Here is a 9,898-nt window from a genome sequence, read left to right on the forward strand (position 1 = left end):
TGGGATGATTTGAACTGCTTTGGCTCCCCATAGGGAAGGAAGTGGCATATAAATAAAACAGCAATAATATTCTACCAAAAATGCTCAAAACACTTTTTAAATAATATGGTTAATAACAGAAATATAAAATAAAAGTCTAAAACATTGAGAATGTCTGACTTAATGTTTATCCTAGATGTAGAGAGAATTGAAATGCATTCCGCACATGCTCAGAAGCTAGTTCTCCCGTTAAACTGCACACATAGGGGGAAGGGCTAGTAAAGAAAAGAAATCAGGAAGTAAGTGAACGCTTTATTAGAAGAGATGATGAAGAGCAGTTCTTACAAACTATGCTTGATCCCCACGTCGATAACTCATTGAGTTATGTTCTATCCAATTACTTTAATCCAGAAAAAGGGGATTTTTTAGTTGCCGTCACCCTCTAGTGGAGTCTTGCCGACACTGCACCCGAGAAAACTGCAGTCCCGCCTTTCCAGTACTTTTGCAACCTTATTGGCTTCCGTTCTCTTTCCCGTCCCTCTGATTGGGCTACCAGTGTGTCGATGTAAATTGAGAGGTAAGATGGCGACTTTAAGCGTTGTGGTGTACTTTCGTTCGTGGTCTCTTTTTTCTGGGTGTCCTGAATCCCCCGTGTGGTTGCTATAGAGCAGGGTGGGTGGTTTGGCTGCTCGCAGGCAAGTTTAGGGTCAGTAGGAGTCCCAAGCAACTGAAACCTTGCGTTAGAGGGCTTTCTGAAGTCCCCCCCCCCCCCCATGCCTACTCCAGTGGGGAATACTGCTAATATTTTGTTTTTTTTCAGACAGGACTCGTTTGCCTTTAGTTGTGCATATGGATACACTGAAGCGTCCCACCAATTAGAATATGATCCTACCTAGAACATCATCCTGTTCTTGTGCTAGAATCGCTGCCTATCTCTTTTTTTCCTTGATGCATTCAGTCCCTTGCTGCTGCGTTCATTTTTTTCTGCTGACTTAAACCAGCAATCACATTAGAGAGGTGCTAGGAATTCTATATATAATTTCTACTACTGCATGCAAAATATGACTTGGCTGCTGCAGTGTGTCAACTTGCAAGTGGGGAATGTACTGCCTTAGAGTTCATGCGTATGTGCTATTGGCGAAGTTATTCTGCTTTCCACACAGGTTCAGTATTGAGAGATCCTGTGGAAGGGAGTTTAGTGGAAGAATGACCACTGGAGCAATTTATGCTAAGCAATTTGTGCTCTGAGCCTGTTTTGATGTGAGAGAGTGGTCTATGAACTCAACAAATAACAAGGCAAAAAAATAGGGACTGTCCCTGTTTAATAATGACAGTGTGAAGTAGAGCAGAAAGGTCTTGTGAGAAGTGGCATGGGCATAAAAAGGTGACGAACTTCCAAAGATAAGAGTGAAATTCTCACAAGGTTTGCCATATTCCCATGGGAATTCAGTGAGCATCCCTTCTTGAGATAGGTTAAATGCACAGCAAGATGGGCCTTGTGAGACTGATAAGGGTGTATGAAGATCCACATGACAGGCAGAGAGAGCAAGACAAGAAGTCAACTTACCCAAGATCAGAGTATCCCCAAGAGTGGAAATAGGGTTGACAACTTTGGATTGGGAAATTCCTGGAGATTTCAGGTGGAGGCTGGAGAGGGTGGTGCTTGGTAAGAACATGCATTTGTATGACAGAGAGTTGAATGTCACTGCTTGAACTCACCTGAGCTGGAGGGACTTGAAGGACAAACTGCCATGGAATGTTGACAGGCCAAAGAGAGCAATGGTGGAATGTTCTGGAAAAAGTTTACAGAAGATACCGTAGACATCTATGTGATGCCCCCAGAGATCATGGTGAGGTTGGGGTGGGGGAAAAGGGAACACACTAGGACTGTGAGAAGTGAGGGAAAGTGAGAAATTGCGAATGGCCAGTGATAGCAGTGTGACAGATGGGAAAGGCAGGACTGTTGTCATATGTGGTTATTTATGTCTTGCAGTTGTTTTTCCAAGGAAGCAAAAAGGGCCTAAGAAGTTTACAAGCTAAATTTTGTCAGCAGGAGAGTCCTGGGTTTTTGGAAGGTTCTGTGTGCAATGTAGGAAACCGGAACCCCCACCCCCAGCATTGAAAGAGTGGCAGAAATACATTTAGTACATTTGTGGTGAAAATATTCTGTATGCCTGTTGAAGATGCTCCCTTGTTGGAATAGAAGGGTTAGCATTGGAATGGAGGACGTCTGGAGAGGGAAGGGAGTGGGAAGAAACAAGTTAAATTTATTACATGTTTTTTGGAGTTGTTGTAAAACAAAACTTTTTGGCACCAGATCTTTTTGTATATTTTAGAATTAATGGGTCATAATTTACCATTTGATCCTGGGGTTGCTTTATACAGTAGCATTAAAGATTGTCCAGCTGCCACAGGCAGAGGGCTGATAATAAGCTTGTTAACTGCAGCCAAAGTGTGAAATTCTGAATCAAGAAGACTTAAAGGCTGATAAGTTTAGGGAAAGACGGGTTTTGTTTATATTGTCATGGAGCAACAAGGTTAATCATAGTTTTTCTCCGTTTGTACTTGAGATGAGTGATCCTCTGTTTTCTCTCCTTTTTTCTTTCTTGTTAATAACAGTTTTTTTTAAGTAAAGAAACATGTCAGGGAAGAGCTGGAGACAGGGCACCTGACGTGAGAGATAACAATGCAGACTCTCCGTAAGAGGGTGAGGCTTTCTCTATCTGCAGTGTATCCCACCATCCAGGAGAAAGGGGCAGTGCACGCGGACGAATTTCCTTCCCTTTTGCACATACTTTGTTCATCCCAGAGTAGCTAACACACACACACACACACACACACACACACACACACACACACACACACACACACACACACACACACACACACACACACACACACACACACACACACACACACACACACAGAGAGAGAGAGAGAGAGGTTGGATTGAGTGGTTGGCATCTGGCAAGAAATGGGATGGCTAGAGATTACATGGTTAGATACAGTACAGTTTTCAACCTACAGTACTGAATTGCCTACTGTATATTTTATACTGGGAAGTGTAGTTTTCTCGGGTGTATTCACACGTTGTATATTGCATCAGGCAAACTATCAGTTCGGGGAGCGAGGTTGTGGGCAGCTGTTGTGTCGCATTGCTGAGCAAGCCCATGGCTGCACGAGTAACTGACCTTGTCTTCCCTTCCACAGGGCTCCCTGTTGTCCCGAATGTTTATGGTGTTCTGACAGGACCAAAACCCAAGGTGGGGGCTGATGGAAGCCTTCACGGGACATCACAAAGATGGCTGTTGTAGCTCCCACTGTTCGGCAGTGCCCAGTGTCCACCAGAGTGTGGAGGAGATGGATTTTGAGAGAGGTACAGAAATATTAGTAGGAAGGGAAGAGATGGGTTGCAATAAAAGAACTCTTTTCTTCCAGCTTGTTTGTTTGTTTGAACTTCCAGGAAAGACAAAGTGTCTTGTGGCATCTTGCAGACTAACCCTGTCACTGTGGCAGAAAACCATTTGTGGACAGAGGCCTCTTTGTCAGATTAGCTTTGTCAAAAGCTGGTTAGTCTTAAGGGGCCACAAAAGCTTTACAGGTTATTATTGCACCTGATAGACGTGTCTGCCTTGCTAGGATTGACCTTGAAGTCAGAGAGGAATCTCCTTTGTGCAGAGGCGTAGCTCCAAAAGGGTGGGGTGGGATGGGGGTGTGTGATGCACGGGCGTGCGCCCCTGTGGGGGTGTGGCGAGGGTGATCCAGGAGCATTCCCGGGGCAGTGGCGGAGGACGCACCGGTGCACCGAGCGCTTTCCCCCCTTGCTACGCCTCTGCCTTTGTGCCCTTTTTGGTTGCCATGGCTTGCATAAGATGGTCTGCTGGTGTTTTAGCAGTTGACTGGAGCAATGCTTAATCATTGCCGCTGTTGATGCTCCTTTGGTGCTTCAGGGTAAGCAAGTCTATGACCGGCTGCCTGTAAAGGAATGGTGCAGTGGGCACAAGTGTTCTGCAGTGATGTTCTTTTGTGTGGTACTATAAGCTAGCCGGGTGCATTGCGTTACTAAGCTGTATGTGAACTAGGAAATCCCCAGTTCAGTCAGGCTTCTGGTTTGAACTCACTAGGTGGCATTGGGCAAGCCTTAATCTCTCTTGACTTTAGTATTTTGTTCCATCTGTCTACAGATATGGGGATAATGAATTATGTTGACCTACCTTTGCAGGCTTGGGAAGCTTACTGAGACAATGTTATATGAAATGCTTTGTATATTTTAACAGCATGGTATAAATGCTAGATTGAAAGGAGTGCATCCACAACCCATACATCTGTTAATTTGTGATCCCCTGCCTCTTTCCCCAGTAGGGATCCAATCTCCATTTTACCCTTGCAACAACCCTGTGAGTTAGGTTAGGCTGTCAGTGTGTGATTGGCCCAAGGTCACCCAGCAAGCTTTCATGGCACAGTGGAGATTTGAACCAGGGTCTCCTAGTCCAACCGTCCAACCACTATGACACAATGGCAAAGCCTTGGCAGGAAACTCAGTGCCATTTGGACTAATAATGATGATGACAATAATACTTGGTGTTTGTATAGTGCTTTCAAGTGTATAGAGCCCTTCCTATACTTCACTTTGCTGGAATCTTTATGACCACCATGTATGGTAGGCCAGTATTATTATCCCTGTCTTACAGAGGGAGGAAATCCCTGTCTTATGAGAGTGAGAGCACCTTACTTTAGAAGCTCAGTGCAGAGACAAGATTCGAACCAGGGACTCTGTAATTAATTGTTCAAACTCTCTGCTGCTTTATCAACCCCTTTTATTTCTCCCTGACAAGAAACAGCCCTGCAAAATATTTCCTTTCTCACACAATGGAGAATGAAAGATAGAGATTTCCAAGCTTGTGTCCTTTACGAGCAGTTTCTTTGAGCATTAAACAACAGTAATGCTCAAACATCCAGCCAAATTTGTTTTTGGTAAGTTGATAACACTCCAGTGCATTCTCTGGCCCAATTTTGCTGCAAAGCACCACTGCAGTTCCTTGCACATGCTGTTCATAAACAACTCAGTTGAACATGCTTGGCTTACTTCCAGGTAAACTTGTATAGGATTAGGCCACATAGAATTTGTTTTGCTTTATTATGTGTTAAAGAGTTACTGCAGAGACACTCGGTTACTCACAGAAAATCACATTTGTAGCTTCCTTTTAAAAAAGGGAGGGGCAATTGACTAATGGTTGCTCTGTGCATCTTCCCAAACACATCCATACCACAATATAACTATTAAATGTATAATATAACTATATAGCCAATCAATTACCAAAGTGTTGCTGAGCATGTAGAGTTGTCTGTCTCCTCTGCTGCTGAACCGTAGCCAATCCTTGTGTATCTGGAGGGAGGGGAAGGACTCAGCCAGCATGTTGTAGTGATTAAGAGCAGTGGACTCTAATCTGGAGAACTGGGTTTGATTCCCCACTCCTCCACGTGAAGCCTGCTGGGTGACCTTGGACTAATCACTGTTCTCTCAGAACTCTCTCATCCTCACTGACCTCACAAGGTTGTGAGGAGGGGAAGGGAAGGTGATTGTAAGCCACGTTGAGGCTCCTTAAGGTAGAGAGAAGTGGGGTATAAAAATCAACTTTTCCGCCTCCTCAGTGTCTGCTCAGCATGAGGCGCAGCAGCACATGGGTGAGGGTGGGATGGCCACAGTGCCTGGAGGAGAGCCAACTGCCTGTGGAGTCAGGGGAGTAAAACTGTCACCTTACTGTGGTCACCTTGCTCTTTTCCTGGGTGGCTCCCGTGGTGGCAGAGATTTTACTTTGAGGCCTGCTTGCTTTCCTCCTTCCAGATGGTCAAGTGCTGGGACGAGGCTGTAGAGGAAGGAGGGACCAGTGTGGGAGACCACGGGCCCTTTATCTCTGGCATGAAGCTCACAGCTCAGAAGATTTAGCAGTTTACCAGTCCTCCCGTCCTTCTGGTGGGGGTTGTTTAAAGGTGCAACCACAAACCTTACCAGGCAGGGGCCTTGCCTGCTTTCCTGAAACAATACGAGGGTTCCACAGTGGGGAACGATGCTTTGAAGACATACAGGTACTGTGGCAAAGAGCCATGTGGAGCTCCAGAGCAGCTGGGTGAGTGTCACCGGGTTATTTCCTCCCCCCAAGTCATTGGGATGGATTTTGTTGGAAGCTGAAATTTATTTCTTTTTTTTCTGGATAGGGATTTGGTATGCTGCTCTGAATGGAGACCTTGCGGGGGTCAAAAAGCATGTCCTGAAAAATGGAAACGTGAACGATACCGACCCCCTTGGGTACACAGCTTTGGTAAGTGCCTTGAAAGAGAATGATGGTGGACAATTCAGATTGCTGGATGGGGTTGGATGAAAGCTTGCTATGAGGGTTGGCCCCGGCGTCTGTTTGGCACAATCTAGTTGAAGGAAAACTGCAGAGATCTGACTGTCTGCACCGTATGCTGCAACGGAGGGATGCCGCCACTGCAGAGTTATCTTTCATGTTGCTCTTGTTGGTATGAGGACACACCCAAGTGTCCCCAGTCGTTCTAGGATTGCCAACAAGTCTGGAAAACATGTCCTAGCCCTTTAATAGAGGTTTGATGAGTGGAAATAAGCAGTTGAGGTCCTTTGTGGCATGGAGGTTAATAACACCACATTAAGCCTCTATTAAAGGAACAGGACATTTTTCTCCAAGCTTGTTGGCATCTCTAATCTTCCTTCGTTCACCTCGAAACAGTTGCTGGGAAATACCTATGTAGTTTCCCCAATTTTTCCTTATTACTTCCATGCAGGGGCTTTGTGTCACAAAGTTAGCATTAGCGTTAGAGCCAACAGAGGATATAGGCTGCTGTTCGGAGCAGGACATTGAGAAGGCTCTGGTACTGTCCTTTCCTATTGAACTGTTCCTGGCTGAATGATATATTTTGCTTGCCCGAGTGAAATACAGATTCTGCATCACTGTGCTTGGGATAAGGCATCCTGTGAGCTGTGCTCCCAAGTGCCACATTTTCTCTCCTTGCAGCACTATGCCAGCCGCAATGGGCATTATGATGTCTGCCAGTTCCTGCTGGAGAACAAAGCCATTCCCAGTCCCCAGACCAAAGGTGGGGCCACCCCTCTGCACCGAGCCTCTTACTGTGGCCACACAGATATTGCTAAGCTGTTGCTGGCCCATGGAGCTGATCCAGCGGTCACCGATGATGATGGGATGACCTGCCTGCACAAGGTATGTCCTCCGGAGTGGTTTTTCCTCCCCTGATCCCTGCATTAGAGTGTGGTCTAAGTTGCTGTCCAGTTGCAGCCACTTTATGGCAACCTAGTAGGGTTTTCAAGGCAAGAGACTAACAAAGGTGGTTTGCCATTGCCTTCCTCTGCATAGTGACCTTGGGCTTCCTTAGTGGCCTACCATCCCAGTTCTAGCCAGGGCTGACCCTGCTGAGATCTGATGAGCTCGAACCAGACTGGGCCACCCAGGTCACGACCAGTGCACAGTAGGGGAGAGCAATGCTGCAGTCAGCCTGTCTCCAAACTTGATGCGGTGTCACATTTCTAAGCCTCCAGGACGGTGCTATGTGACTGGTGGAGTGGGTTCTGTCAAGTTTGTTTATTTAGTGAATGTAGATGCGACCTGTCCAGAAACCTGCTCGAGGCAGCTGCTGGAGAGGAGAAAAAAGTAGACTACATAACATAAGCATTACCAGTCATAAAATAAGTCATAAAAAGCAAGCCAGCGGTGTAAAATATCATAAAACATCATGCAACGGCCTAAAAATTGCATTCATAAAACAGTCCCCAGGCGAGAAACAGACCATAAAAACAATCTTTTAAAAAAGGCTGAACCCGCTCTGTTAAAAACTAGGCTAAAAGGTTGCTGGGAAGTGTTGCTTTGCCAACCCTGCTTATGCCCTTCCCTTAATTGTGTCTCCTCTACAAATACCGATTAATCTTTGTAATTAGAGTTCTGAGTGGAACTTCAAATCTTGCAATTCTAAGCTTGCCTTGGAGGATCCAATCCTTACCTGGCTCCAACCCCACCAAGGTACTCATTCTGGACCATGAGTCCTCTTTAGTACTGGACTCTCGTTCGCACCGCAAGAAGTTGCAGTGCCTGGTTTCCTGGACTAATCAATCAGCTGGGTTTAATGAGTGGGTGGATGCTCAACATGTTAATGCGCCCCGGCTGGTGAAAGCTTTTCATTTCAAGGGGGAGGAAGGCCTTAAGGAGGGCGGACTGTCCTGTGGGATCCTGGCATCAGGGAAGTCTGTTTGCAACTGGGAGGGAGAGGGAGGAGTCTGGACGGAAAGTTACTTTCTCTTCTGGCTGACTGAAACAGGGGTGCCCAGGCCAGGTGGTTGCTTATCTCATCCTTTGGCCTTGGAGTTCTGTCTCACCATTTCACAGCTTTCCTTTGTGGTTGGGTAGCCCGGGAAAAGGTGGGAGGGGGGGATGAGCACTGGGGTGATATATTGGGGGTTTGGGAAAAGACCATTCAGAATTGGGTTTTCTTCTGCCTGCCACTGATGCTTTCCAGTAAGGTCTTTTGAACCAATTGTTTCGGAGTCTTGTTTGGTCTCAGATCCAGGGCTTGACAGGGTGGTATTTTGTTCCAAGGTCTGATTTCCTGGATGAATGAGGCTGAGACAATCAGCCAGCAAATGTCCAGTTGGGCGAGAAGGGCTCCAGCAAAGGGTCACTGGGGAGTGCGTGCTTCCTAGATATTGCCTTCTGCAAAAAGGTCTGCGGATCTTGGTTCAGATGCTGAAATCTGAGCTCAGGTTCAAACCCCAAGGCCGTCCCTGATTACTTGCTGGATTGCATCATTTGGGAAAAAATGAGTATTCCTCCCTTTCTTGCTTGCCTTTTCTTTGACCCCTCCCACCAGGAAGGCCAGGCTCAAATCTGATTGGCTGTTATGAGGCAGTGCATTCATCCTGTTGCACACCCAGCATACCCTGAAGGCCCTCTCCCTCTTTTCATCCAGGCAGCAGAGAACGGGCACAGTGACCTCTCCGCCCTCCTGTTGGAGCACAACTCAAATCTGAGGAACATGCGAGACAAGAAGCTCAGCAGACCCTGCGACTTGGTTCCTGACAGTCAAGAAGAGTTGCAGAGACTTTTAGACAAAAGCAGTTTGCCTGCAAGTGACAGCAAAGAATGCAAGGGCGAGGGAGGCCCTACTGCCCTCTAAGTGGAGTTGCCACCATCACCCCTACCTGCCTGCCTGATGCTGGTATGCTGTGGAGTCACATGGCAGCAGCAAAATAAATTTGCTTGCAAGCCTTGCCTGCTGAAAGGATAATTGAAGTACAGCTCAGAAGGGTGCTGATGTGCTCATACAGTCCAGGCCTAGAATTCAGGGCTGTAGAAGGGAGTATTGTCATGGCTTGGGATTGGGAGGAGCTGTTGCTCCAGTTATGACAGTGGGTGCCAGAAGGTCTGGCTCTTGTGATTGGGTGATGGCTGTGCCAGTTTCTTCAGAGGATGTGGGGCTGTATTAAAGATGTTGCTACCTTGGGGTCACATCTTCCTGTGTTGCCTCCCCCCACTCTGCGTCCTTATCCATTCTTCCTGGATGCATTATGCCCTTTAATGCAGTCTGTCGAATCTACAGTATGCCAATTCAGGGTGCAAGTTGAATATTTCACCTTTGCAAAAACAAACTCCTTGAAGGAGGTGTGTATAGCGTTTGGAGCAAACCTGGTCTGAGCCCTTTCTTCTGACATACTAGCTTTCTAAGTGCAGGGGTTGTTCTTAAAGTTTTCCTTAAAGGGAGATGCAAATGTGCAGATCCTCAACCGCAGCTCTGATTATATTGTTATATTTACTTCCTTGAATTATGAGACATTTAGGGGCGACATGATTCTAGGCAGATTTTTTTTTTTGGATGAAACCGAGAGACTAGTAAAAAA

The 9,898-nt window shown here is 46.4% G+C and overlaps 1 protein-coding gene across 6 annotated transcripts; it reads left to right on the forward strand.

The window, feature by feature from the left end:
• Window positions 1-521: 521 nt before the first annotated feature.
• Window positions 522-9,505, forward strand: ANKRD39 (ankyrin repeat domain 39). Of its 6 annotated transcripts, none has more exons than XM_048513291.1 (5): window positions 522-556; window positions 3,190-3,355; window positions 6,196-6,299; window positions 7,011-7,214; window positions 8,971-9,505. In XM_048513291.1, exons 2-5 carry the CDS (start codon window positions 3,253-3,255, stop codon window positions 9,175-9,177), a joined length of 618 nt encoding a protein of 205 aa, XP_048369248.1. In that variant the 5' UTR covers window positions 522-556; window positions 3,190-3,252; the 3' UTR covers window positions 9,178-9,505. The 6 variants fall into 6 exon arrangements, with proteins under 6 accessions (XP_048369248.1, XP_048369251.1, XP_048369254.1 ...); XM_048513294.1 differs by lacking the exon at window positions 522-556 and adding an exon at window positions 588-651; XM_048513297.1 differs by lacking the exon at window positions 522-556 and adding an exon at window positions 664-685.
• Window positions 9,506-9,898: the final 393 nt, after the last annotated feature.

This window comes from Sphaerodactylus townsendi, linkage group LG12 (genome assembly GCF_021028975.2).
Source record: "Sphaerodactylus townsendi isolate TG3544 linkage group LG12, MPM_Stown_v2.3, whole genome shotgun sequence".
In the NCBI taxonomy this organism is placed as follows: Eukaryota; Metazoa; Chordata; class Lepidosauria; order Squamata; family Sphaerodactylidae; genus Sphaerodactylus; species Sphaerodactylus townsendi.